Below are 27,854 nucleotides of genomic sequence, written 5' to 3'. Positions count from 1 at the left end.
TTTCGCCCTAGCTGTAAGATATTCCAGGTGCATTGACAGTTGGTTTGTAAGGGTGCATAATATCTGGGACGATTTTGCTAATATGTACAAAAATAATATGTGAAATATACAAATCAAAGTTTGATACCAAGCCTTGTATTATGAAAATCATTTACATGCACACTGCCTGACTGTCCACATGTTTCGTTGATATTGTTTATTATTTTAGTATCCCAATGGTTTTCACTATTGTACGTTTTTTTGCAAATTAGTATTGTTTTCTTACTTTTACTTGGAGATCAATCTACTGGTGCAGTTTTCATCCGAATCGGATAAACTTTAATTTTTTCGTAACATGCTTACAAATTGGTGCTTAGCTTTTCAGGCCCAATGATTATTAGTTTTGGTAATAAAAAGACTTTGCGTATTCATAACCTCTATTAAACCTCTTCAGAAAATAATTTAGTTGAAAAGTGAGAGAAATGGCGTCACAATAATGTCATCATATTTAGAAATTGAAATTGGAATGTAGTTAAAATGGACTACTCTGATGAAGTTTCGGATAAACAGGAAAATAAATCAAAATCTAAGCAAAAGGATTCTCCATCTTTCAAAAAACAATCTGGTTTTGCAAAACTTGCTTCTAAAGTGACTCGAAAGAGAAGCTTAAAAAAGGATAAACAAAGTAAAAAGGAAATATTGGATGATTCAGTGTTTTCATCCACAGAAGATAGTGGAAACTCAGCTTTAGACCAACCAATATCACCCGCTGACAGTGGTGTCTCTAATAGCCCGCCACCCATGAGTGGACCGACTCTTGTACCCTTGTCAAAATCAACAAGTAAATCTGAAGATAGCCTTGACAGTGGAATATATTCAAGGTACTATTATCATTTATTTATGGGATTTAATACTAATTTTCTTTAGTTTCCAAATGTATGGATATAATCTTGTATCATTGTATATTATATGCAGCAATATTTCATTTTGATAAACCAAAACTATTCACTTCAGTTGTTCGCCCAACTGACTACACAAAACTATTTAACTTAGTATCGAATAATTGCAATATGAAGGTTGAACGAGCCCTTTTTTGTAATTTATGTTGATGCCCATTATAGATTAAAATGGCATGATGCATAAGGAACACAACATTTTATATCAATCGTTGAATTCAAAAATTTAATGCTTTTATATCATGCTTATGGTCACCGCTCACTTGTCGTGATTATTTTTGAATATCCTTTCTACTAATATGTCTCATTTTCACATATTTGCTATAAAGTTATCACAGTGATTCATTTGGGAATTGGAAATATTTTAATGCCACGAATTAGATACTGTTTTAAATAAAATAAACTGAATACCGGTTTAGGCTTCAATCAGAATGTAATGCTCACACTAATTGTAGTCTTTATATTCATAATGTTAATAGGCTACATTTCAAATACTCTGCTTACTGATATCTGAGATTCTTTTAAACAGGCAAAAATCTTGTGACTCTGTGGACAGTATCGGGAGCACTGAAAGCAACGGACACACAACTGATCATACCAGACCTGTTATGTCATATACAACAGGTAGAATGGACCTCCAGAAGTATGTGCACCAAGATGACGCACAGCCTGAACATAGCATGTGTCCCAGGTTAGGGTTCAGGTTGTGCGCCATCCTGGCGCACATACTTCAGGAGCGCCGGTAGAATTAAAAAAAAAGTGGAACCTAAGAACTATTCCTATGTCTCGATTGATACCTTGATTGTTGAGGTTATGATTTATTAAAGCAGTTAACCACTGATCCATGGCAATGCCTCCCTATGTTTTTTTTGTTATCCTACTAACATTTTGGTGATAAAAAATTTGTAATGATGCATGTGTAAAACTCTAAACTCTGCAATATCAAACCAGGATTTATAACACTCGCTGGGAAGATGCGATAGCAAGTTTCCCTAATTAAATCTGTTACTTGTTAAAAATATAATGTGTGACCCATTCAGTAAGAAGGGTTCTCGTTTAAACAAACATGAGCATGATTTTTACTCTTTTTTTTTTCTAGCTGGAGAAAACAATTCAAAATTAGACGACACAACCAATCATCAACCCATGAGTGCTGGAAAATATGATGACTTCTGGCGAGAGTATCAGGATATACGTCAAAGTATAATTGTTCAAGATGATGATTTTGATGATAGACGGAGTGTCACACGAACCGATTCGGGAGGAACAGGTAATTGTAGTTATTATAATTGTATAATAAATATTATTCGCTTTGTATAGACGTTGCCACTGCATGCAAAAATTACTCATCAAGGTAATTGGCCGAACAATAAACAGTGACTGCCATGTGAATAATCGAACTTGGAGATGGACAAACTATAGAATTTTTTGCAGCTCCCCTGTTCATGTAGAAAGTTGCTAAAATTTCTTGCAACTATCATTACATATAAAATTCAGATTTTTTTAGCCTCATTTATCTAGAATTAAAAACTAGCTAAGCAAATGGTATAGTAACTGTGACATCACAGTCAATTTTTCAATGTGGGCCTTTGCAAAAAAGAGTAACTGAATGTGGGCGGTCCTTGCCCACCTTTGTTCTAGCTACTGTTTATCTTTTTTTGTAAGATTGATCAAAAGTTTTGTTATGACATTTTATCCTATTCTTCTTTTGTAATTCCTTGCAAAATTACATTTCTCATTCACAGATGACGAAGATGAGGGTGACTGGTTCAGGCAAGCTGGTCTTGCAGACCTTGTTACAACTGCAGCTTTATCTCAAGGAGCACAGTCAGGACCAAATGAGGGGAATAAAGAAAATACAGCTGCAAGACTATCTACAGACAGCTTAACATCAATGACTATTTTATCCACTCTTACTAGGCCGCAACGTGAGGCGGTTTTACGAAGGATAACTTCATTTAATAGAGCACAAAAATCTAGAAGGCGTCCTAAGCCTCATATCAATGCAGTGTTTCCACAAAATTATGGCGATTCTAATACAAATAATGAAGGAGTTTCAGGAAAACCACCACTTGCTCCACCACCATCAGTGGAAGTTACCTTGTCACCAACACCAACTACAGTAAGTTTTAATGATATTGACTCTTGTGGATTGTCCAAGTGTAGAACAAATTTACTTTGTATGATCATGATAGGTGGTTGTTTACTTCCCAGTCAAATGTGTGATAACCGCTATCAATATATCGTAATTATGTATTACGATATAACTTTTGCACACATGCAGTATACTTATGTACACACTCTTTTGCCTACGTTCATGTCATTATTGATTCAGTTTGAATGAAAGACAAAATGGAGCTTATCGAAAAAAATCAAATGTTCAGAATTGGAATATTAATAATGACTGCTTATATAGTTTTGTCATTTTGCAGTGTAATCATGATTTAAATCATAATATAATACATTTTACTATATAGTGTTCGTCATCGTTCTGCCTCAATAATGAGTTTAGAATACTTAAAATAGGTAAGATTTATCTGAAATATCCAACTATTTTAATGTATTGTAGTGTTTCACCTCAAAATCTTTAGTAATAAATAAAACACCTATCTGTTTTCAGGAAAATAAGAAAACATCGAAGTCAACAAGCTTACCTTATAACATAGGGGGATTTGGTGATGGTGAACCATACCCTCGTCGTTATTCTGAGGTCACACATCGGCCGACAGGTACAAATATGACTGACACTGATGGCCATTTTTTGAGTACCTCAATAGTGTCAGCTTATTCCACGTCTTCTCTCGAAGCGGGTCATGTTGTCAAACTTGACCAAAAAGGTTACCAGAGAAAAGAAGCACTCGATTCCATTGTTGCCACAGAGCCATCAGGTTAGTGAAAAGCTAATATATTATTTTTATGTTATTTTTTAGTTTTTAAATCTGTCTGATTCAATTTTTTAACTTCTTTATATTATTAGTTGTTGTCTACCATGATATCACTATATTTTTAAAATAGAGAAAGTAGATTTACACATGAAAGCCTGTTATTAACATTGGCTGTTATATTTTTGATAAGATAGTGTTGAAAGTGAGGGCATTGTGTGCTGGTCAGTTTTCACCTCAGGCCGCTTTCGAGATAGTAACAACTTTTGGGCTCGTCATTGTTTTTGGTATGATAGAATTAGTCTCGAAAGTCGGCATTTTATATATAAATATCTTAGAATATTTATTCAGGTATTTGATTATTTTGTATTCGTACCCAAAGATTATGTGTATTTATGTCTTTATTTCAATGAAAATAATTTTCAGCACTATAGTTTTTGATAAATAATTTGATAAAATTAGATTTGACATATAACGCAGTATTTGACAATGCAGCTATACACCTATGATATTGATTGAATTTTTCTTCAACTTCGATTGAACTTTGATTCCATTCTAGGGTGTCATGCTTAATATGAAACATTGGTTTAGCATTGTCATATTGGTATAGTCCTGTGAATTCATAGATTTGAAATCATTGAGTTGAGTTCTGATTGGTTTATTTAGTTACTAAAAGCCACAGATAGTGACTGTAATAAATTGGTTGTTTTTCTAAACTGAAAAGTTTGGTTTATATGGCAGTTCTTTTATGTCAATTCGATCATCTAGATTTTTTTTGGTGACTGAAACCATTGACAAATTATAAAATCTAATATGCTGGCAGGTTTAGAATAAAATTTGTGTATAAAATTATTTTCAGTATTTTCGGATTAAGCATACTTGGTGTTTATGTTTGGACTTACCTCAATTTCTTGCTCTGTATCTGCGACAATTATTAAAGTTATAACGTATCATTTGGCGTTTTGTTTATCGAAGCAATCAAATATGCATGCAATCATCTGTTTTCTCTCACTTTTCTCATTTCTTAACCCTCTATTCCCTTCTCATCTTGAAACTGCGGTAAGATCCTAATTTGCACCAAATATGATTATTAATATATATTGTAAACTTGTGCATTCTGACTCCGCGTTTTTTGTTCATTATGGTTCTCATCAAAATTGTTATTTGAACATCGCTTTTTGCATTTTTATTTCAGTGCATCCAAGTCACATTCATGCCAGCAATACCTTGCCACCGCCATCATCATCAAATACTCACTCTTGCTCTTTGTCTCGCTCTCAAGCTTTCTTACGTGCTCGTTCTATATCGGCTCCTAATGATTGCACCTCTCCCTCCAATAATGGCCCTTTGACCAGTTCAACTAGTGGTAGTGACACACCTGATCATAACGAAGCTGAATTTGCTCATTTCACATTTTCTCCCGGAAGCTCCTCTCCTAAGCATAAAGAATATTCACATCTCCCATCATCAGTGTCCTTTTCAGGTTCTGTGAATGCTAAACCACCGTCATTTATTTCGCCCAATAAATCGTTCTTGCATGGCGTATCACAAACTCCCAAAAGTTCAATACTCGTTCGAAATCGTGTCTTATCAAGTGAATTTACAAGCCATTTGTCTCCAAGTACAAAACAAATTGTGGTTGAGCCATTCGAGTTTTCTCCTATCACCCTAACAACGTCAACGACCGCTACAAGAAAGACTAAAGTCATACGCAGTACACCTACAAGCCCTAATGTACAGGCATTACAAAATGAACTGCATCGTATCAATTTGACAACCAGTGTATTTTCAAAGTCTCCATCCCCTATTTCATCAATTTTACCGTCTAGTTCTCCTCAGCTCACAGTTGATTGTGGGGATACAGACAAGATTTCCCTGCCAAAAGAAGTTTTCGACTTGAAAAATACTGGTTCCAACCCGACTATAGTAGCATCGTCAAGCGATGAAAATCAGTCCACGGATAGTAGTTCAGTTACCGATTTACACGATGAATCTCAACAATCGGATGATTCCTTCATATCTTTCACATCCGCACTTAATTTGTCTTCAAGTGATGTTTTACAATTTCCTAACACTCCATGGCACACATTACCTTCTAGTCACAAACCGCATCGAAATTCATCGTTTCGGTCTCGTAGAACGAAATCAACTACCTTGTCTCCTCGACGTAAATCTTTGAAATATTTCCAAATGTCTCTCCCAAAAGTTTCCACTCTGTCAGTCTCGAGTTTAACAACATCTCCTACTCACCATGGTTCGTACAAACTTCGACGTCATTCTCCGAAACTGCGTCGACTGAAACGTGCATCTAGCCTTTATGGCGAACCTGCTTCATTCAAGGGAACATTGGACTCATCTTCCAAGCGTAAATCATCAAGTCTGTCGCTTGTTGTTTTATAATATAGTAAAAACTTCGTTGATTGCTTGATTTGCATGTTTCTCCTGGACCTTCTTTCATTTTCTTTTATTTTTTCCTTTCTCTTTTCAGCTTTTTTATTTTATTTTGAGTATTTTTTTTTTGAATTTTTTTATTAATAACTTTGACATCTGTTTTGCAGAGTTGAAATAAGTTTGGTTTTTGGGGTTTTAAATGTATTCATTATACCATTTCCAAACATAAACGCTATATAGCTCATAGACGCTTGAACTTTATATTTATTTTTATTTTTATCAGTTTCGTTCATTTGCAATTGTTATTGTTTTTACTTTTTTTCATTTCATGCAATCATCTTAGTTTATTTATTTGTTTTAAAAAAGAATGGATCTTATATTAAAGTGATAGAATGTGATTAAGTAAACATTTGGCAGATTTTTCAACATTATTTCCAGGCTATTTTAGGAGGAATATTTAAGCTCGTATAAATAACATGTATATTAAATTGGCCAGCGGTCGAAAACGTTAGCCCAGTGAACATATTTTCTCTATATCATTTAGCAAAATAATAAACCCAAAAGCATTAAACATCATAATTGAGAAAGGTCTGTTTTATGTAATGTTTTGTGGAACGAAAAATTCCATTCCAAATCTGTATCGAAATTATATAATATACATTTCAGTATATCTAAAATGCAAAATGCTATTGATCTGAATACTTTTAGCGTGTAAAATGCGTCATTGTTGAAAATGAATCTATTTTTATGCGATTTAGACATTGACCTTTTTATTTTTTGTTTAATGATTTACTGTTTAGTTTGCTTGGTTAATAAATCTAGAGCGAAGTATAGTTTAATAAATGTTTCAAATTCATAGAGATGTTATATTTAAGCACTATTTTAAATGGGCGTTCAGTTAACCACCCTTCAAAAAAAGCGAATTGTAATGTTATCTTTTTCTTTTCAAATTGTAGGCTGCCTAAAAAATTCTAGCTGTTTCGTTGTCGATATCATTAAATAATTAATGAAGTATCCAGACCTAAATATTCACAAAAATCTGGTGTCTGCCCATTTAATGTATTTTCTCTTCAAAATGATTTTCCACATCACAGAAAAATTGATTTATCGTTTTCTATTAATTTTACAGGTGGAATTGAAACATTAAGCATACAAACACGTTCAACAGAAGACACAAGTTGGCGAGATAATTTTACCGAAGACAATAATAACAAGGTATAATTTATGTTCTATTTTAACATTCGTGATAAGAACCCAATATTTAATTATAAATAGGTATCTAGGTGTCGTAGTACTAAGGATGGACAAAGCCATATAAGAAAAATCATTTTGACATCTTGTAAAATAATATTTTCAAATATATGGAAAATTAAATATATACTTAATAATTGGGTGATATATAAATCATAGCATGTTCAAGGTTTCTTTTCCTCTTGCACTTCAATTACTCAAATTGATATTTTTTTAAATGAAACTATTCCTTTAATATCAAACAATTAATTATGAAATCAATTTGTATATTCGGTTTGTTCGGACATCCTTTGTAACGTATATTAATAGTACATCAGTAACACATGCTCGTCATACAACAAAAAATCAGAAAAACATAAGATTATGTGTGATTAAACATGATTTGTAATGAATATTTCAAATTACTAATTCAAAGTAATTGACCTATTTTATTGTAAAATAAAAACTTTGATGGTTTGATAATCCAGGTAGATTTCTAAAATTCCATTTAGATGTAGACAGCTTTATTTCAACTAAGTAATCTATTATGAATGAGATAGTACGCTGTAAACAGTTATTATGTTTTTAAATCCTGTTTACAGTGTATTTTTTGAATGCTGATTCAACAATTTTATACTAAATAGGCTATTACTTTATGGTAGTCAAGTTGCCAATATGGTTGAATTTAATATGGTTAATAGAAGGATTGACATTTCACAATGTCTTTCAATTTCATAAAAGCAAATTCATAATTTTAGGACTATATCAAATACTAAGGGTATATTTCAGAACTGAGAGTGCATATGATTTATAAATTTAGGAAGCAGTTTTGATTGACCACAATTATGTTACATGAGATTTTAAAAGCGATATATAATGTTATTCGAAATGTAGATAATTTTGGGTTTTCAACTGTTTGTTACAAATATTGTTTAATAAACTTCAGTAATAATCAATATTGTTTGAAACTCTCTCTTCTTGTCAAGGAATTTCGTTCAATACATTTATTTGAACATATGATTTACTGCGAATAGCTCAATATTTAACAAGAAACCATGTTTAATTTGGGTAAATATTATCTCCTAACAATGTTTGCTTTCAAATACTACTGAGTATACTTTGCAGAAGAATTTGTCTCTTTAGCAAACAGTAAATATGCTGCCTTTTGTAAAATATATTTCATTCCTGTTTTTCTCTATTATATATCTAACTACATAAATAATTTTTTTCTACAAAAGTTGCGATCTCATACTTGAGCATTTTACGAATTGCTACTGTGACTTTTTTTTCCACGTTTACTTAGAATCATTTTTGTAATAACAATTCTAAATTGTATAATGTGTTACCCTATTCAATAATGAATAATTACAGTTTTATCATTTTACATTATTGTATAAAAATGCCTCTATTCTTTTATACCTCCCATATTTGGCTTTTGCATTAAAATTCTAGTAGATGTACAATTACCATAGATGTAGATACCACCAATTTTAAATAGTGCTCTACCAGCATTTTCGTTGTGTTCTATGGTAGCTACCAGGGATGGCCATTTCCGAATACTAAACTATTCCGAATACATTCTAAAATAATGTTTTCGAATCTGGAATTCCGAATACATTCTAAAATCGAAAAAATAACACATTTTTGTTTTAGTTGATTAAAACCCAATAAATTAGGAAATAAGCTTCAATAGAAATATCAGAATAAAGCCACAAACCAACAGTATATGTACACAAAGTTTATAGCTATCAATAAAAAATAATAGCAACTTGTGACACAGTCAGTTTATTAAAATTATTCATTTGTACAAATGACCATATGAAAAGATAGCCAAGAAGTTGACTGACGCTTTCTATCAGTGGTACCATGATATTACGATAATAGTCAAGTCTATTGACAAAAATACTACTTGTATTCAGATAATTGTGTATATTTTCTGAGAGTAATAAAATTTATTTGCAATATAGGCAACAACAATCAAAAATTCATTATTCCTTTAAAAATTCTTATATTTAAGCCTAGAGTATTCTACTACCTACCAGTATATTTGTATATTAATTTATGTGAAACATATTGTTGTGTTTGGAATTAGAAATAAATTAGTAGAGAATAGATGACCACCACTGCCAGCCGCGCAGCCAGGATTTTCGGAATCGGAAATTCCCATTGCCGCCTGTAACGCGCTCGTTAAAAGAGCCGTCTTTTCAGCGTATAATGATCATCCTGTTACGTAAAATATTCAATCCATGACAACTACGAGATTCTAAAATATCTTTATATATTAATTTAATGTGTCCATCGTAACTCGCGGTTGCTTCTTCTTATGTCAAAAAAAAAACATTACTATTCGGTCCACGGCGATCTGTGACCTAAAATTACGAGATAAACTGCCTGATGTATTTAATTTTAATACGTGTTTTTGCAATCTTGCCAACTCGTTATCGCCGTAAGAAAAATCTCAAATAATTATATAAAATCATGTTAAGTGTAGAGTATAATTCATTTCATACAATGAATATACATATAAAGTTTAGCAGTAAATAAAAAATTCATATTCATCGCCGCGATTATGCCACCTGTTAAAAGAGTCGACTTTTACAACAAATAATATAACAACGATTTCTGTTGTGCAAAGTGATGAATTCGTGACCGACACGGGCGTATTTAAAATGTCTTGCTTTATTAATTTAATTGTCTTCAATTTAACCTACGGTTGCGTCGGCAATCCGCGGTCATAAAAATAAAAACGCGAGGTAAACTGCCCGATCAAATATTGTTTTGATCCGTATTTTGCGAATTCGGCAAATATTTAGATGTACTTGTTAACAGTGACTTCGCTCGATCGAAATGCTGCCACTTTGATTATTTTTAGATAAAACCGTAAAACCGAAAAATCCATAAATATGCTGTAATATCTCAGAGTAAAATTTATTTCATCACAATAAAATTGATTGAATATACTTTAGATTAATTATATTATATACATCCTCACAACCAGGGAAAAAGTCGTGTTTCAAACCTTGTATCGTGTTAACACGAAAATATTCGACGGCAATTTGAGGTAATGGATAATCAGGCAAATCCCGCCCTCAATTAGTGGCGATATGTTTCTAAACGCCGACCAAACATAATGTGTGCCAGAGGCACACGAAATTTTGCAATTTTCACTGCCTAGAAAAGCGTTTTTAAAATTTTTGCAGGCCTCAATAAAACTTATATTGTTTACGGTTTTATTTTCAGTATTTTAAATTGCCGCTTTTCAATCAAAAAGTTGCGTTGTCTTTAGAAACTCGCCGCCGATGAACGTATTTACCAGATTCACAATTCCGTGCGCCTACAAAAATAAAATAAATGTTATCGTTATCGTGGAACAAATTTGTGGAAAATTTTCGTTTTAGAGAAAATAACACAATCGTAAAGGCGTTTACGGGCCTAAATAACACGTTACGCTGATGAGTGATGAAAACAATCACGCGCAAGTTTCTATCGAGAATGTTTTCATTCAACGGAAACGTCTTGAAAGCGACGTCGAAAATGTGTGACGTCACACAAATATCCGATATTCTTATGAACGTGAATTCCGATATTCGAATGACGAGATATTCGAATACATTCGAATACCTAATTCGAATTGGCCATCCCTGGTAGCTACATTGTCCATTTGCCTAGTCATCAAAGAATTAGATTCATAATGAATTGGTCATAAAGTGTGTAAATAGGCGATTTTCGATGCCTGTTAAAGTACATTGTTTCTTAGCAAATACAGGATAATTCAATATTTGTGCCACCGACTTGGTTCAAATTTCCCTTCTTGTTAATCCTACCGGATAATTTTTACTTGTTTTCATCTGTTGTGGGATCATCTCCCCATTACCATCAGTTATTATGAGAAATACCATTGGGTCATTCATCTCAAACTCAACTATGTATCTTGATTACTACGTAACATTAACTTTTCACTTTTTTAATTTCCTCCCGCTCATCAATGTTATGTCACTGTCACTGAAAGACATTTCTTAGATTCTTATTGGGGGTAAGATTTTTATTTTGGTGCAGAGGAAAGTCAATAAGATGGCCTAATTATTTGGCAAATCGCGGCTTTTTGTCTGGTGACAAGTCCAGTCCATGGTAGATATGGGGATAGTTAACCTGTTCTTTTGTCATATACTCGATCGTGGAGGAAGCCGAAACTAACCAGCTGTTTTGTGAACCTTCCTACGATAGCAAGGAGTCCTTGCACACATAATTATCCCCAAAAAAATTTGAATCTGAGTACTTGTGCAGGATAATCAGAGGTTCAACGGCAAGCATACTCCTGATGCTTAGCATGATACCCAAAACCGCCAGGCAGTTCTGTAGTAGACAGGGCAACTAAGCAGTCTTGTAAAGTGTTTGACTTTAGTAAAAAGATTAAAAAAATGTTTAAACTAAATTTGAACCAATTCTATGTTTCAGAGCAAGCAACCTATGAGCTACAGTGAAACAGCAGATCAAGAAAACTTGCCAAATTTTTCATTAGTTAAAGACAGATTGGGTATAACAAGAATAAGGTATATTTGTACTAGATTTTGACTTGGTTGAATTTTGGAGCATAGGGCGCTAAAAGCGTCACCTCTAATCAGTAAATATTATACATACATTATAGAGTATCTTCACCATCTTCTTAATCCTGTATCATTTTATTATTAGCTAATTGGTCTTCATTTTAAGACTAACTTTATATAATCAAGCGTAATTAATCATTATGATTGTGAGTGGAAGGGCAATCAGGTACCGCAGGTTTAACATGATTTAGGTGCCATGGAGTTGAAAACAACTTTGTTATGCCAAAACTGCTAAACATTGTTTGACTTTGTTCTGGCCTATTTGTAACATCTTCTGATTTTTATTCTAGTGATCTTTCTGCAAAAGATATTGGAAAAGTACAAAGTCTGGCACTCATAGAATTAACAGCACTTTTCGATCTTCATAATATTGAACTCAAAAGGAGGAAATTTGGAAAACCAAAAATAAAAGGTATGATTGCCGCCCATGTAGTCGTCTCTTGTATAAACGAACAACTCCACTGGGTTCTGTCTTGCTTACTTCTGAAATTCACTATCTAGCTCAGGTGTGTGCAAACCGCGGAAAAATGTGGCCCATGGACAAGTGCCAATTTTGAATGCTGTGCGGCCCGCGAAACGAGTTTTTAATTCAGCACATGCAAGTAATTCCAATCCTTTTGCTTGCAAAGCCTATACCTGAGCGTGTGCAAAGCGAACACGCATGTCATAAGATCAATGACCAAATTTTTGTGCCTGCAACTACTAGAAAGCCTATGATAAATAAAGGTGTGGCCCGCGGTTTCACCCAGTTATTTGTATCTGGCCCTCCTGTATTATAGGTTGCACATCCCTGATCATAGCTAAATATTGTTGTTTAACGAGATGTTAAAAATCGAATAATCTATTATTCTGAATACATTGTAAAATACTATTATCAAATATCGAATATATTTGAAATTTGTCTTGTTCAATAAAAAACTCCTAAAGATCAATGAGTTGTGAGACTTCATTTGCCCAATATGTATATTTATGAATAAAACAATTTCAAATTATTCTTAAAATTAGGAATTCAAAATGTGGATTCGAATATTTAATTTAATTTGAATATCCCTAGTTACCAAGTTGGCTTTGACTTTGTAGCAGATTAAAATAAAGTATTGATCAACTATTCATATCTTGTTGTGATAAGGAGAACAGGATGTCCAAAATGCTTGAAGACAAACAGCTGATTGAGCATGGGTCATAGATAAAGCACGGCTTTAAGTGGGATTGATTTTGAGATCAAGCATGAATGAGCATAAATTAATATTCATTATGTTTTGTAGTTTTGACTATTAACAGCAGTGCAAATGATGAAGGGATAGTCTATTTTTGAAAAAATACATATTTTGGAATTGGAATACCCAATATAGCTCTATTTGATGGATTAATAAAACCACTTCGCGTTATTCTATGTATGGAATTTTAAATAAACGCAGATGACATTTGTGAATATTGACATTTTCAAACCGCATGTTTTTGATTGAGATTCCTGCATTCTTATTATTGCGTATTAAATTTATAATTTTATTCCAGTTAGTAATCTTTTATTTCTGTTCTATTGTATACAGAAACTGGTCTGTTTGGTATCCCACTTACAACGTTACTTGAATCGGATCAGAAAAGGCAATCTAATCCTCAATTAAGGATTCCTTTAGTCTTAAGAGAAACCATTACTTTCTTGGAGAATAACGGCTTGCAAGATGAAGGCATTTTACGTGTTCCTGGTTCAGCAGTCAGAATAAAAAATTTAAAACAGGTAAGGATATAATTAAAATTTTTGACTAGTTTTGAAATATTCAAAATGGATTGTTAATTAGTTTTCAATGAAAATGACTCAGTTTTTAGCATATTTATGCTAGCCTTGCCCTACTCATTTTCATTTTTTTTTTTTTACGTATTGTCTACATATTGGGGGGGGGGGGTGTCAAGGAATGCTCCTACTTATTAAAGTTTTCCATTTTCTGGACATATTTCAGTGTTTTAGAAATAATGGCGTTCATAGTTTTTAAGTTTGGCAATCCTACTCAATCATTTTCAGAATTTTTTTTGGGGGGATTGTCTACATATATTCAAGGAATGCTCCTAATTATTAAAGTTTTCCATTTTCTAAACATATTTCAGTGTTTTTGAAATAATGGCGTTCATAGTTTTTAAGTTTGGTAATTCTTTATAGAGTGAAATTAGAATTTGTGGCAAATTTTTACGTTGAAAATTGTAGCAAATCATAATATTAAAGAGGAATTTAGTGCCATTCAAAATTGGAATTACCTGTATATAGAGTTTTAATATGCAGCCTTCAACACAGACATTTCATGTTTTATTGGTTTAGTGGTTCCTAGGCGTTTAGACTAACTAGAAATATTTTTTATGTTGGTCAATTGCGTAGTGAATAAAATTTCTTTTTTTATTCTATATTACCTAATTATTCCTATTTATAATAAATTTGATGAATTCTTTACAGAAAAAAATATATATATATAAATATATATATCCAGTAATCAATTGTCCCGCAATGTATAAATCTTATTCACTATGCACTAGGTAATGAACCCTTATAATGAAAACAGTTCTCAGTGCTTAAAGTGCAAATTGGTCATTGAACAAGCGTAAATCTAACCTTGTAATAGCATTCATAACAATTAACCTTAATAACAACAACAACATATTATAATGAATAGCCGTTGACCCTAGTTTCATATGTGTATGTACTATGTATTATTTTCGCTGACAATCAGTTCATGTCATTTCATGAATCTTGTTGTAACAACACATTTACCATTGTAACCTATATGATGTCACTCGCAATAAATATGAGTCACGGAACCGCCAACCTATCAGAGTTTCCTGATGACTCTAATGTCTTCCTATATTTTTTTTTATAACTAATGGTTCGGTCGTTATTAGCATAGTGAAGAAATTGTGAATTACAATATCTTAAATGTCAGCAATTATGTCTGAATAACTCAAATATCAAAGACATACACCATGTAATGGTTACTTTTGTTAGTTATAGTCCATCATATGTGTCTGACTGCAATGTATTTCGTCTGGGTACTATTCCAGATTGTGTATGAGGCAATACATGACTAGTAATATTTTATATTCTACCAGCTAACCACATATGGTCCAAAATATTAGATTTCTATTGACATGTTACTACTGGAATTCCAAATACATTTTAGTTATTTTCAATTAAACTGGTTGCTTTTCATTGTAAATTTTTCATATTTTGTCGCGTACCTATTTTTCTTTTTCATCAGTTTATTTTATTTTTTATTTGAGATCAAATTTAAATGTATTCAATGCATCACACCCACAAATAAATTTGAAAAATTTAGGGGTTTTGGCTACAATTACATACTATAAAACCATTTATTGTGTTGTGAACATTTTATGAGAAATTTTATTGATAACGAAATAAACCTAGATCCGCACTATTAAAAGTTTATTAAATTTTATTGTTACAAGTTTGCATTCTCTTTGCATATGCATACATACCCCAATTTTTTATTATGAAATTTCAATTATATATTGAATTTATCAATCACCCTCTAACCTGCTGAAGTTGACTGAACCCGCAGATGCACTTGCATGAAAAAAAAATGCTGCTTTGAATAAAACTCAATATTGTGATTGTTAATGTGTACTCTCTGTCTTTCAAAGTTTGTCAACATGTAGGCCTAAAGAATAAAGGCAAAAGTTTCTCTTTCTCATCTTTGCCTGTTTTTCTTTTAAAATGCTTGAAAAACACTCATGTTTGTTAAACTCAGTTCAGCAGATAAATTAACTGCAGCTTGCGAAATTGCAGCAAGTGTGTCTATTTTTATTGTTACATAGTTACGTAACAATAAAGGCAGACACTACGTAAATGAAAGCAACTGACATAGAAAGGTGAAATGAATATATTGTTTAATATACACAGCATATAAAATAAGAAACAACAAAACATTTATTTTTAGGCCTCACTTAGCAAATCGTCGCGGTGCCCCACTTGGGAACCGTTGCTCTAGTCCATTTTTTCAAGTCTCTACTTCGGAGATTCTAATCAATATATTTCATTGAATTGCAGGAATTGGAAAGTAAATTCAGCCAAACATCACCGACAGTTCTTCTTGATTCAAAAGCAGGATGGAATGAAGCTCGTACAAATGATGTTGCAGCGTTATTAAAACAATTTCTCAGGGAACTCCCGAACCCGCTCCTAACGCAAGAATATATTGATGCTTTCCAGTCATGCGATTGTAAGGAATTTAACTTTTTTGTTGCTCACTTATGATTGAAATTTGAAGTTTACTGTTTAGTTTTTTCAAAGTATTGGACCATCATTAGTAATATGCTTGCCATCATGCCTCTGATTGCCCCAAACCGGTTTGCAAGTCTAACTTTGTGGGATATGAGCGAGAGGATTGTTGCGCTCCATACACGACGTAACCGCTGGTTGGTTACGGCCTCTTCTACCAACAAATTCATGCATCTGAAACAAATAGTTGGGTAACTATTACCATATCTGAAATGGACTGGTAATTCCATAAGAGTCTGTGGTTCGCCATATAATTAAGCTGGTTTACAGGCTTTCCTCTTCCCTAGAAAGAACATTATACTTCATCATTCATGGCTCATATATGGCAAGTGGTAATAAAACACATTCTTTTATGTGGTTTTGTTGGTCATACAATATTTGAAAACCTTAATGACCATCATTAGGTAATAGAAAATTGCACATAGAAAGTAGTTGAATACTCATTAACATATGAGGTATCTTTATGACCCCATATGACATGAAATTGGTATTATTTTTCAACTATAACAATATAGATGATATTAATCATATTTGAATACAAGGTTGTCTTGGTCTTTAGAACTGCAATGAGAAATGTTCTTTGGCACCGTAATTCATTTTATCACTCCTATTTGAAGAATGAAATTGATAAGACGTATTTGTTTGTCAAATTAAACAAACTGAATGATTCTATTTTGTTTATTATCGACAGCTAACTGAAAATTTTGCCCTCTATGTGTTCAATGTAGACGTCAAGTGAGTCATCATATAAGTGACTCAATTTACCACAATTTCGTCAATGTCAAAATAACCAGCAAGTTCATGAATTGGGGGTAATTAGGGTTTATGACCAATGGTTCCCAAGGGTAGGCAACGAAGGCAACAAAAGGAAGTAGCTTCCTGCAATTGAGTGACTGCCTGTACAGAGCCATGTTCGGGGCAAAGCCGTAAAAATACGCCATGTAAAAAGGATGCTTTTATCTGCCAGGGTTTAGAACTTGTCGTAAAATGATCAAATTCTGTTAAATTTAACATTTTGAGAAAGGTGTAAGGTCGGATATATCGAAAACTATGCTGCATTATGATTGTTTATTTGCACAAAAATAAGCTAACGTGCTGCATTTTTTCATTAAATGTGCGCGTGTTACAAAATTCTACCTTGTCATAATTCTATGTTAATAAGTCAAATTTCTCAATCATCGTCGTTTGTATTTCAGAAAGTGACAATTCAATTCCATAGAGAAATTATAAAAAGACAACCTGTTAACTTTGTCAAGTAAATTCAACCCAATTTATGACGTACTAACCACTCATGGATATAATATTTAATTTCAGTGATTCCTGATCGTAAACAACAACTTCAAGCTCTGAATCTACTGATTATTTTATTAAATGACGTCCATCGAGATTCTCTCAAGTTATTACTCAAATTCTTAAGTCGTGTCGTAGCGAAAGAAGAAGTGAATAAAATGACTCTGAACAATGTCGCAATGATTATGGCTCCTAATTTGTTTATGGCAAAGAAACAAAGCAAGGTAGGAAAGAGGTTGTCTTGCAAAATGTCTTTCAATTATCATTTATAAATTTAAATATACATGGATATCCAAAATGATACGTTGTCATGAAATCACATTTTGATTTCAATTTTGTTATAAAGTCAATTCTCGATACATCTTCACCAGTTTTTTTTAATTTTAATCGGTGTTTATGTAACTCTTTTACTCATTTGATACATCTTTATATGCCTATCATTTGTTGCACAAAGCACATCAAAGTTGTCTTATCCAATTTAATATTGGGGCTTTTTGAGCATAATTTTTCCGTTTAAAAGATTTTTTTTTTTCAATAAAATGTATTTCACACTAATATGAAATAGATCATTTTCACTTCATTGAGTATTTCCCTAAAAATGATATTTTATTTCTATTATTACACACACAGTCAATAAATTACTTTTTCTACATATTTTATCTACCTACTGCTGATCTCGATCCTATAAATAGTACTCTGCCAACAATATGTGACGAAACAATTAAATATTTATATTCTCTTATCGGTATTATTATTATCTAAATATGACATTGAAATATGAGTTATCTGTAGGACTTCATATTAAATTCAATTGAATTCTAGTTTATTGCTTTTCACAAAGGTGAATAGCAATTATAGACACTGGTATGTGGAGTGCCATTCAAATATTTTTACCATGCACAGCCGATTCTGGCCGCCCAATGCATACAGTGGGAGATCAAGACTTATAGTAATGATTAACACAAACTCTCCCCACTAATTGTATTCAACAAGCTGCATTTATAGCTCTTTTCAATGCATTTACACCTGGCATGAGCAAACTACGGCCCGCGGGTCAAATCCGGCTCGTTGGGTAATTCAATCTGGCCTGCGCGATGCTGCCACAACCAATGTGAAACCAAATTTTGATGTTTCAGCTATATAATAGATCAAGGAATTTGTTGAGATTGCGATTAAATTTAGTGTTAGCACAAGGCTTATTGTTTTCCACATTTGCTTTTGTAATACTGTAAATATTGTTCATAAAATGTAACTTTTTACTTTACACTTACATGGCCCGCCAGTCTAGGTGGGCAAAATTTTTGGCCCAGGGTTCAAAAACTTTGCCCACCCCTCGTCTACACCTTATGAACTGTGAACTGAATAGAGTTTATTTTAACTCAAGTGTACGGTCATTGAGGATTGCATCAGCTGCGCTTATAGGCATCACTGGGACATGGTATTGTTCCGGTGTTGAAACTAGTGTGTGAATTGAAGACTTCTATTTGGGGGCCAATGATAGGACACAACTTCAGTAACGCCCTGTAACTCGAAGTCGTAGTGGAAAATCATATCTTGAGCATACTGATCCCACATCTGACAAAATAACTTGGTTCAATAAATTTTCTATATTTTTTACATTTTAGTACTGTATTACTGCTTGATTTGCTTTAATTAAGGCTTGAATTTTGAAATAAATAACATTATTTTTTATAATCATATTAACATTATAATGTATGATTCATATTTAGAGGGGAGAAACACCAAGTGCACTTGCGGCAAGTCAAGATGTGAAACATGCAGCCGGTACATCGAATATTGTCCGAATGTTGATAAAATATCATAAGTTGTTATGGACTGTTCCTACGTTTATGTTAACTCAGGTTAGTTTTATGTAAGTTAGCTATGATAAAATATGGATTTTTATTTATTACGGAAAGTCGATAAGACGGCTAAATCATTATGGCAAACCTCGGTTACTCGTCCGATGAACTTACAAAATAAAAGCACTAATACTCAAAAATACTCTCCCCATCCAGTTCAAATAATTTGAAATAATACTTTCACAGGTACGGAATATGAATCAAGCAGAACAAAGCTCTAAAAAGCATGGACATGGCCAATCAAAAGATAAGGTAGAACAGTTTTTCATCATTTTTACTTTTAATGTTGATATGTTCAGCCCATTCTGTGCAGTATAGAATAATTGAAATTAATTTAATTTTTCAGCTGAAGATAAAGTTTCCTGGAATAACAAAATCAAAAGATCCAGCTGCGAAGTTGGCAAAATCTCCACTAACACAAGAACAACAGTTTGAGGTAAATTTATTTTAATTTACTAAATTTATTAAATTTTAGTTACGGGTAATAGTTGAATTTGTTGAATATAGACACCATTTTTCTGGGATAGATGGAAATAATGAAAATGCACAGGACAATAATTCAGAAAAGTTTTATTCTCCAAATTTTAGTCTGAAACATGAGAAATATGAGTACTTTATAGGCAGTCTCGCCTTGTGGAAAAGAATATATGTCAAACATACCCAATAAGTTATTCTCTAATTAAGCAAGTATTGAATCTTGTGTATATTTCGCACCATTTACACTGTCTATGTTTGTTTTTGAATAAATGTTTCTTTGCATCCAAATCAGGGGTGTGCAACCTGGGGCCCGCAAGGAAAAATTGTGCGACCCGAGAGGAAGTGCCAATTATGCATGGTGTGCGACCTGCGAAACGAATTTTTACTTCAGTTCAATCTGGAATGTGCGAGTAATCCCAATCTCTTCATGTTGTAATGTCAATATGGAACTCTTATTTATGCGTATGACGTTACAATGCCCGAAGCTAGCTTGTGCGAAGTAAACAACGCATATCATAAGATCAATAACCAGAATTTCGCGGTTTCACCCAGTTACTTGTACCTTCTGTATTAAAGGTTGCACACCCCGAATGTAAATGATTGTGCTTTGTGTGTGACTTGTTTGGGAAAATTTTTTTTTTTAATAAAAGAATCTCAATACATGTGTAAACAGTTCAAGTTGTCTATTTACATAATATTCTATGATTTGTACAATTTATGTTGTTTTATTAGTATGAAGTTCCTAAAGGTGTCATTCGTGTCAAAGTAGAAAATCACAGTATGACTTCAATGGCAGTCCAACTTGACACAAAATCATCAGCTGGGGACGTGATCGGCAAATTTCAAAAGCAATGTGAAAGAAGGAAACAAATGCAACCTGATAGCGAGTAAGTTAAAGACTAAAACAAATAGGTTATTCAAATTTATATATTGGGAACTGTGCGTGCTATGGCCCAGGAATTAAAGCGTTAGCGTCAGATTACACATTTTTCTGGTTAAGATCCCATATTCATGCTTTTTCCAAGGTGTAAAAATTGGGTTAGCAATACCAAACTGGAAAGAAACTGGTCATTTTAAAAATGGTATCTTTCACATAGCTTTGTATATCAGCGGCCGCTTATACTGGGCCTTGATTTTTAGAATAATGGAAAATAGTTATGTTGAAAGAATCGTCATTTCGAGCAATTGAAGCTTCACAGTATTACCAAAAAATATTTTCCATTTTATAAACCTAAAAATATAAAGTTCTGACTAAATACCGTAACTGTTAATCCTGACTTTCCTGTATTTCCAATTTACAACTCTTTGAATATGCAACTATGTGTCCTTTGTTTAATATAATCCAATTGAGTATATATTTCAATATTTCATATAGAATGTATTCAGAATGATGGATTATTTAGTTTGGCTTTCCTGATTTTTTCAATAGCATCGCCATGCGTTGGCACACAATTGCACTAAGTGTTGCCTGTTGCCAATTTTTATCAAAATTTGTTGCTGATTATAGCCTAAGTTATTGATCCTGACTATTGCAATCCTTAATTACCATCCTCATTTAATTGATACCTATAACTGCTTGTGTAGGGTGTAATTTAATAGTAGTAAGTTACTTGTTATGTCAATAGACAATGCTCAAAACATGTAAGAGGAAAAGTTTTTCCAGGGTAATTATATACTCTAATCTGACAGCAACCTTGTTAATTACCGTTTTATGAAATGTGTATGCTTAGAGTTGAAGTGATTAGGTTTATTGCACTCGAAAGTATAAACTTATATTGCATAATATGGAAAGAAATAAAATAACTCGGGTTTTTTGAAAGCTTATGCAAAAGCATGTTTTTTTTACAATTTTTCAACTAATTGAAACCCACGAAAAACTTGTTTAGATGTCTTTTGCTGACCAACTGTTTCATTTTATGTTTCATTATATTGTTACATGTCCGCTTGTTGCAATCGCTTTATATTAAGCATGGCCTCTAAGTGTTTGAAGCATTAGACTTAACTATAATGGCATCTAAGATTATTTTAAATGCTTATTACTATTCTTGTTTCTTTAATAGCATCACAGTCATCACAAATGAAACCCATGCTTTATACGAAGTCGGTGGAAACATTTTTGAACGTTGTCTCGATCCTGGAACAAACATGCATGCATTGACAAAAATAAATCCAGAAGCAACTTGGGTGATCAAAGGACGAGTTGATGGATCTTGAATTTGAGATTTACAATAAAGTTCAGTGGCATTGAAACTTGAGCGGGCTATCCAAGATGACATGATACTTTGCTTTGTTGAGCACCGCAAAAATTGTATCAATAAAAATATATGCTTTTCCACTTAAGGATAAACCTTAGCTAAACATAAACTCTTGAATTTTGAAGTGTAGCTCAACTTCTGAAATAAATCATAAAAAATCTGACCTCGAATTGTGTACATTCACAAAAAAAGTAGTGATAATATGCAATATAGTTTTGTGATGCTGCTTTGAGCCAATGTTAACTGCTATTTGCTTTGTGGTGATGCTCTTATATCTGCAAGTTTTACATTATTGTTATTGGTATATTTCATGTCGGTCCCTAATTATGAGATTATATAATGCAAGGTTTGGCTTTGGCAAAATCTAATGAATCATGGTATAGGATTGGTCATTTTTTTCATCATTCTTTGCTTTTGGCCTATTCTCAATGATGGACTGCATTGTAGTATAGTGTGGAAATTTGTTCATAACTTAGCTAGCATTCCACCGAAGTCAAACAGATAAATACCTCCTTATGAAAAAAAAGTAATATTCAGCTGCTTAGTACAAGCACTCAATTGTGGTATACTGCCATCACGTCGTTTCAAAGTTCTTTTTTTCAGCAATACTTCATGCTTGCCAGTAAAAGTTTTATCTAAAGAAGCATTTATTGTTAGTCGAATTATAATGTATGAATAGAAACTCAATTTTTTTTTGAGTTTTTGCATATAAATACAATTGTTTACTTATATTATATACTTTGTGCGGAAATATTTTTAGTAGAAAGTGAAGTTGTTTATTCCTTAATGATGGAATTTTGTAATTGAATCAAATAATGCCAAATGTAGATATATTTCAGATGGTTGTTAATTAACATTATATCAGAACAGATTACATTGTTTACTAGAAAATGCATGTTAGTTTTAAGTTTATTTTTGTTGTCTTATTTTGGACCAAAATTATTGCTTTTGAGGACCAATTTTTGCCAATGACCAATTATCGTATTTTTTGAACAAAGGCATTCGAAACCTTCCTGATATAACATGTATTCCAAGACGTCGGGAATATTGTGTAATCTTTCCAAATCTTTGTTCGATTCAATATTTTGAGTAAATGCCAAATTTTCACTTTGTTAAAATTATTATATTGAATTATGGGACCAATTTTCCCAACTCAAATCTTGAGATTTGTTTATTTCCAAACTCAAATTTCTCAATTTATAACTGTTTAATATAAATCTGTACAACATCTGTGATAAAATAAATTGGAACGTACTAATGTACAGCCTACTGTGTGATTCTATTGATTGATTATATATACTCCTTGCTGAAACGCAAATATGGCGTTTTTTAACATGTTTACGGTAGTGTCTGAAATTGCACTAATATCATATTGATATACTGTGATTCTAAAGGTATTGGAAAGACTGTCGTTATTTTTTTTTAATCATTTCTTCGTTTAATTTGAAAAAATATGAGATTACTATCTACTTGATTAATGTCTAATGCACTTCATTTTGAGGTACTTATTCATATTTTTGAAATGGCAAGTTGGCGACACAACTATACTTCAATATAGAAGTAATATCACTTCATAATGTAGATATTCAATTTCGTTTCTTCTCAAATACTAATCAAATATGTTCAAATCTGGATTATGTTAAAGTTTGATTATCCAACTTTTAGGCTTATGTGAAGATCCGTAGTACAATTTAGCTTGTGTTATGAATCTAAATGGAAAATAATATATCATGATATTAGCCATTTTCAAATGGTATACTTTAAAATTTTTATTAAATATATCATGGTATTCTATGATATATGATTCATACTTCTATAAATAGCAGTGTGTGTATCAACACCATTAGCTATGTTTGAGTTATATTGGAAGTATATGAATATATAAGTTTTATATTATAAAGTAAATTCTTTTTACATTCACTATGTCATATCATAGGTACAGATAGCTTAATATTATTGTCAAAAATTTCAATTTCGTGACAGTTTCATAACATAAAAATTCTCCCCTGTTACAGGATGACATTTGTGGTTTCGCAAGTGTGTAATCAGATATTCACTTGATTTCGTTCAAAACTTTTAAATCTGCCTGAAGCAATTTGTATCTTATATCATAAACCATACTGTGTTGTGTGGTTGAAAGACAAGATATATTGTGCTGATTTTTCTAGGTTTATGAAACTTTATGTGAGTCAGACTGGTTTTTACCATGACTTTCATGTTGACATATTTAATACAAAAAGGATAATAGAATAAATTGAAACTCTATTACAAAATAGCTTTCCCGTATTTCTGATATCAGCTAAATTTTACCTTACATGAATATTCTCAAATCGGTTTAAGCAATTTGACAATGAAAGTAAATGATAAAATGGTGAATAATTGAGTTGATTAGAAATTTCGGACTTGAGCCTTTTGAGATTCAATATTCAGTTGTTATTCAATGTATATGATGACAAATTTCAGTCTATTTTTAATGTTACATTGTTGCTTTTTTATATTATCGAATCATGTTTTCTATTTGCATTGAATCAAGTCTTCAACTTTTCTTATTGATTTTGTAATTTGTTGTATTCTTCCAATTTCCAATGTTATTAACAAAACGTTATTGTGTATTGCTTTTAAATTGTCCATTTTATTTTGATCAAAGGAGAAATTTACTTTCACGTTGGTCCATAACATTTATACCTATTATAATCTTTATGGACCAGAATTGAACAATAAGGTTTAATTAGGATCTATGGTCGCCAGAAACAGGTGCTTTCCATCATATATAATCTGTTTCGTAAAAATTTTCTCCATTTGAAATGATTATTATGTGTGTCTATGCCAAGTCAGCCCATTTATCTCCTACGTCTTCTTGTTCTACAATATCTACAATAGCTCTAAATTAGTGGTCCTCATGATCTATAGCCCCCTCTCAAGATTCAACACTTCGTGGCCCTCTACTGTTCAATAAAAAAAACTAGTTGTGTATTTAACAGGTTTCCATTAATTTTTCATTCACTTCCTTTAATAATAGAAAGCCAGCCATTGAAAATAAGTATAAATTACATTAAGATAAAAAAATTAACAAATCACAGGTAATTCGTTTTCAATCATCTCAAATGGTAGCTAGTGGAGGCCCCCCCAGAGGACCGCCTCATGCCATCCCCCCTCCCCCCTTCAAATTTGAGTAATCCTGCTCTAAATCGACATAATTAATCAAGTCACTTTGCATTGAATTTTGGTATTTGCTTTTTTATCATTTTATATATATATGCCTTTATATAAATCTTACGTCCATATCAGCTAAACTATTTCGTCAAATAGCCAAATGGCACTGGATAATTTCGTGTTCTTCCTTTTTTATCTTATAAATGCAGTGTTTTACATTTTTTCATTATAGCATTTTGTCAAATATGTTTGGTATTCTCAAAATAGATCACAATGGTATACTTTTTCCTTAAGAGAAAGTATGGTACTCCCGTAGTGTGTGAACCAGGTCAGGGTTAGGCCATAATTTTATTCCGATTTCCTCTTTTTAGTTCTATTACGAGTTCGGGGACTTTCTGTGTTAGCCAAGTGCATATACCATATAGGTTTCAGTCCCTTTACACAACTTGATGTAAAGAATAGGTGAACAGAATTAGTTACCTGTATATTGGTACACACACTTCTGAAAGTATTAAGTGTATGTGCTTACCAAAATATGTTTGACCCTAATCTGTTTTGATTCTTCTTTTGAAAAATAATGACATTTGATGTTAAGCAGCTACATTTATCTTTATCATTCAGATTGTCTTATTGTGATACCTACCGGTAATTAATAGTTTATTTATCCATTCCGTCCCTCAGTGTAATGTTTCTATTTCCAAAAATCAAGTCTGTTTATGATTGATTTGTTTATTGTTAGGTGATCATATTCAAGAATGAGACTAAATGCTCTCACTGCCATAATATGGATATTTATTGTTGCTGGATTCAGGACCACGGCTTTGATTTTGTATATTTTGATTGTTATATTTCTTATTATTTTTTTTCTTTTTGGCTCCGCTATAAATGGACCTTTATTGTTCACTCAGTCCTTATTTTGATTCAATTTTCCTCTTTTTTTTCTTCCTTTGTATCAAATATCAATTCACGAAATAAATGCACCGCTGGGATGTAGTGCATGTCAATTTATTGTTTTTTACTAAATGTATCTGATGGTTGGTATAGGTCAGGGATGGCGAACCACTGACCCGCGGGTCACAAAGTGACCCACCGCATTTTATTCGTGACCCACCAAGGCATGAATAAAATAACAAAAACGCTAAGACATCGGTGATAAAAATTGATAAAACCGGCCTTAAATTAATTTAACAATAACTAAACTATTATATTGTACCGCCAGTTGGGCAGTCAGGGTTGTGATCGTTTTTATTCAAATTGTTAATTTCCGGTATGGTTATTTTCAAAACTCCTAATCTTGGACGCATGTCTGCACCACTGTGTGCCCTTATTCAGCTATTGGCTCAGACATCGTTTATGACATAACAATGCAATTGATGTTCATTTCTCGCAACGTCTTGTCTCTTTCAGAAGTGGATCTGCAGACTGTTTTAGGGGTTATACGAGACCTAGATGCTACTTTGCATTTTAATAGTTTCTCGCCTTCAATGCCGTTGGGGATACAAAATCTTTCAGACTTGAAAAAAAAAAACTGAAAATCTGGAATACCAATGGGGCAGTGCAAAGTGCTTTTAATATGGTTTAAGCTGATAGAGAAATATAACACTGTAATTCCCTCCAAACTCTTTGGAACCGTAAAATAATTTGTCGCATCATCCTAAACGTAATTCATATACGTGTTTTCGTACTCTTCATAAAAACCGAGTGCCATAAAAAGTCCCTGATAAAAGTGCTGTATAGGTAAAGACCTAAACTACACCAACACAGACAGAACCGTTGTATCGTGATTTGTTTCAGAAGTTTCTTAATTTATTATAGCTACAAACATTGATCAAATATCTGTGACCCACTCTCTTCTGTTCCGCGATAAAAATATCATTTTTGACCCATTCAGTGAAAAAGGTTCGCCATCCCTGGTATAGGTCAATCAATGTATTGTGAGGTGAGTGAGAAGTTTTTAAGAAATGTTCTGGCAACGCTAGAGTTACCATGGGGAAACAGGATTGTATCACTCTTTGGAACTGAGATACGACTGTCGGACTGTGGCATTTTATTCCTTCAAATCTATCTAGTTTCTAGTGTATTGTAGGTTGTCTTAGCAACTATGACGGATATACGTGATAAGAAGACATTCATTCTTGTTATTACTGATCTTGACAGCGATAACCTTACCTGGTGTCTCGGGCATCACTTTCGCGTGTCAAGTCAATCCAGTTCACATCGTCGGTTAGAAGTTTACGAACGGAATTAACAGATTTAACTTTGATCAACGTATAAATGCTTGTCAATCATATTACAGTTACCGTATATTCCAATTCTCCAGACAGCCTCTTCCGATAGATTAAATATAATGGACTGATTTCAAAAATTCTGGAAATGTTTTTTCATTCGCATCAACACTAGGCTCATCAATCGTGTCGCGATGTTCTTCTCCCTATTTTAAAGTTAATCATCAAGTCCCCGAGGACTCATGACGTCATATTTAGTGTTGGACGT

General features: G+C 32.7%; 1 protein-coding gene across 2 annotated transcripts; it reads left to right on the top strand.

Annotated features, from left to right (window-relative positions):
- The first annotated feature begins 413 nt into the window (after positions 1 to 413).
- LOC120335375 (uncharacterized) lies at positions 414 to 26,365 on the top strand. 2 transcript variants are annotated; one of them, XM_078109756.1, is made up of 17 exons: positions 414 to 860; positions 1,465 to 1,559; positions 2,035 to 2,205; positions 2,681 to 3,057; positions 3,556 to 3,823; positions 5,013 to 6,194; positions 7,338 to 7,423; positions 11,894 to 11,988; positions 12,333 to 12,454; positions 13,593 to 13,780; positions 16,094 to 16,265; positions 17,639 to 17,838; positions 19,345 to 19,476; positions 19,663 to 19,728; positions 19,823 to 19,912; positions 20,686 to 20,840; positions 22,014 to 26,365. In XM_078109756.1, exons 1-17 carry the CDS (start codon positions 517 to 519, stop codon positions 22,165 to 22,167), a joined length of 3,897 nt encoding a protein of 1,298 aa, XP_077965882.1. In that variant the 5' UTR covers positions 414 to 516; the 3' UTR covers positions 22,168 to 26,365. The 2 variants fall into 2 exon arrangements, with proteins under 2 accessions (XP_077965882.1, XP_077965883.1); XM_078109757.1 differs by lacking the exon at positions 5,013 to 6,194 and having other exon boundaries at positions 416 to 860.
- The last annotated feature ends 1,489 nt before the right edge of the window (positions 26,366 to 27,854 follow it).

Source organism: Styela clava, chromosome 2, assembly GCF_964204865.1.
Source record: "Styela clava chromosome 2, kaStyClav1.hap1.2, whole genome shotgun sequence".
Taxonomy (NCBI): Eukaryota; Metazoa; Chordata; class Ascidiacea; order Stolidobranchia; family Styelidae; genus Styela; species Styela clava.
Note: the sequence above shows the minus strand (reverse complement) of the source record. Positions and strands in the feature narration are given on the sequence as shown.

Coding starts and splice junctions, on each gene's coding strand:
- LOC120335375 (XM_078109756.1), top strand. CDS start 517: ATGGACTACTCTGATGAAGTTTCGGATAAACAGGAAAATAAATCAAAA. Junction 861..1,464: donor GACAGTGGAATATATTCAAG/GTACTATTATCA, acceptor TCTTTTAAACAG/GCAAAAATCTTGTGACTCTG. Junction 16,266..17,638: donor TGCTTTCCAGTCATGCGATT/GTAAGGAATTTA, acceptor ATTTAATTTCAG/TGATTCCTGATCGTAAACAA.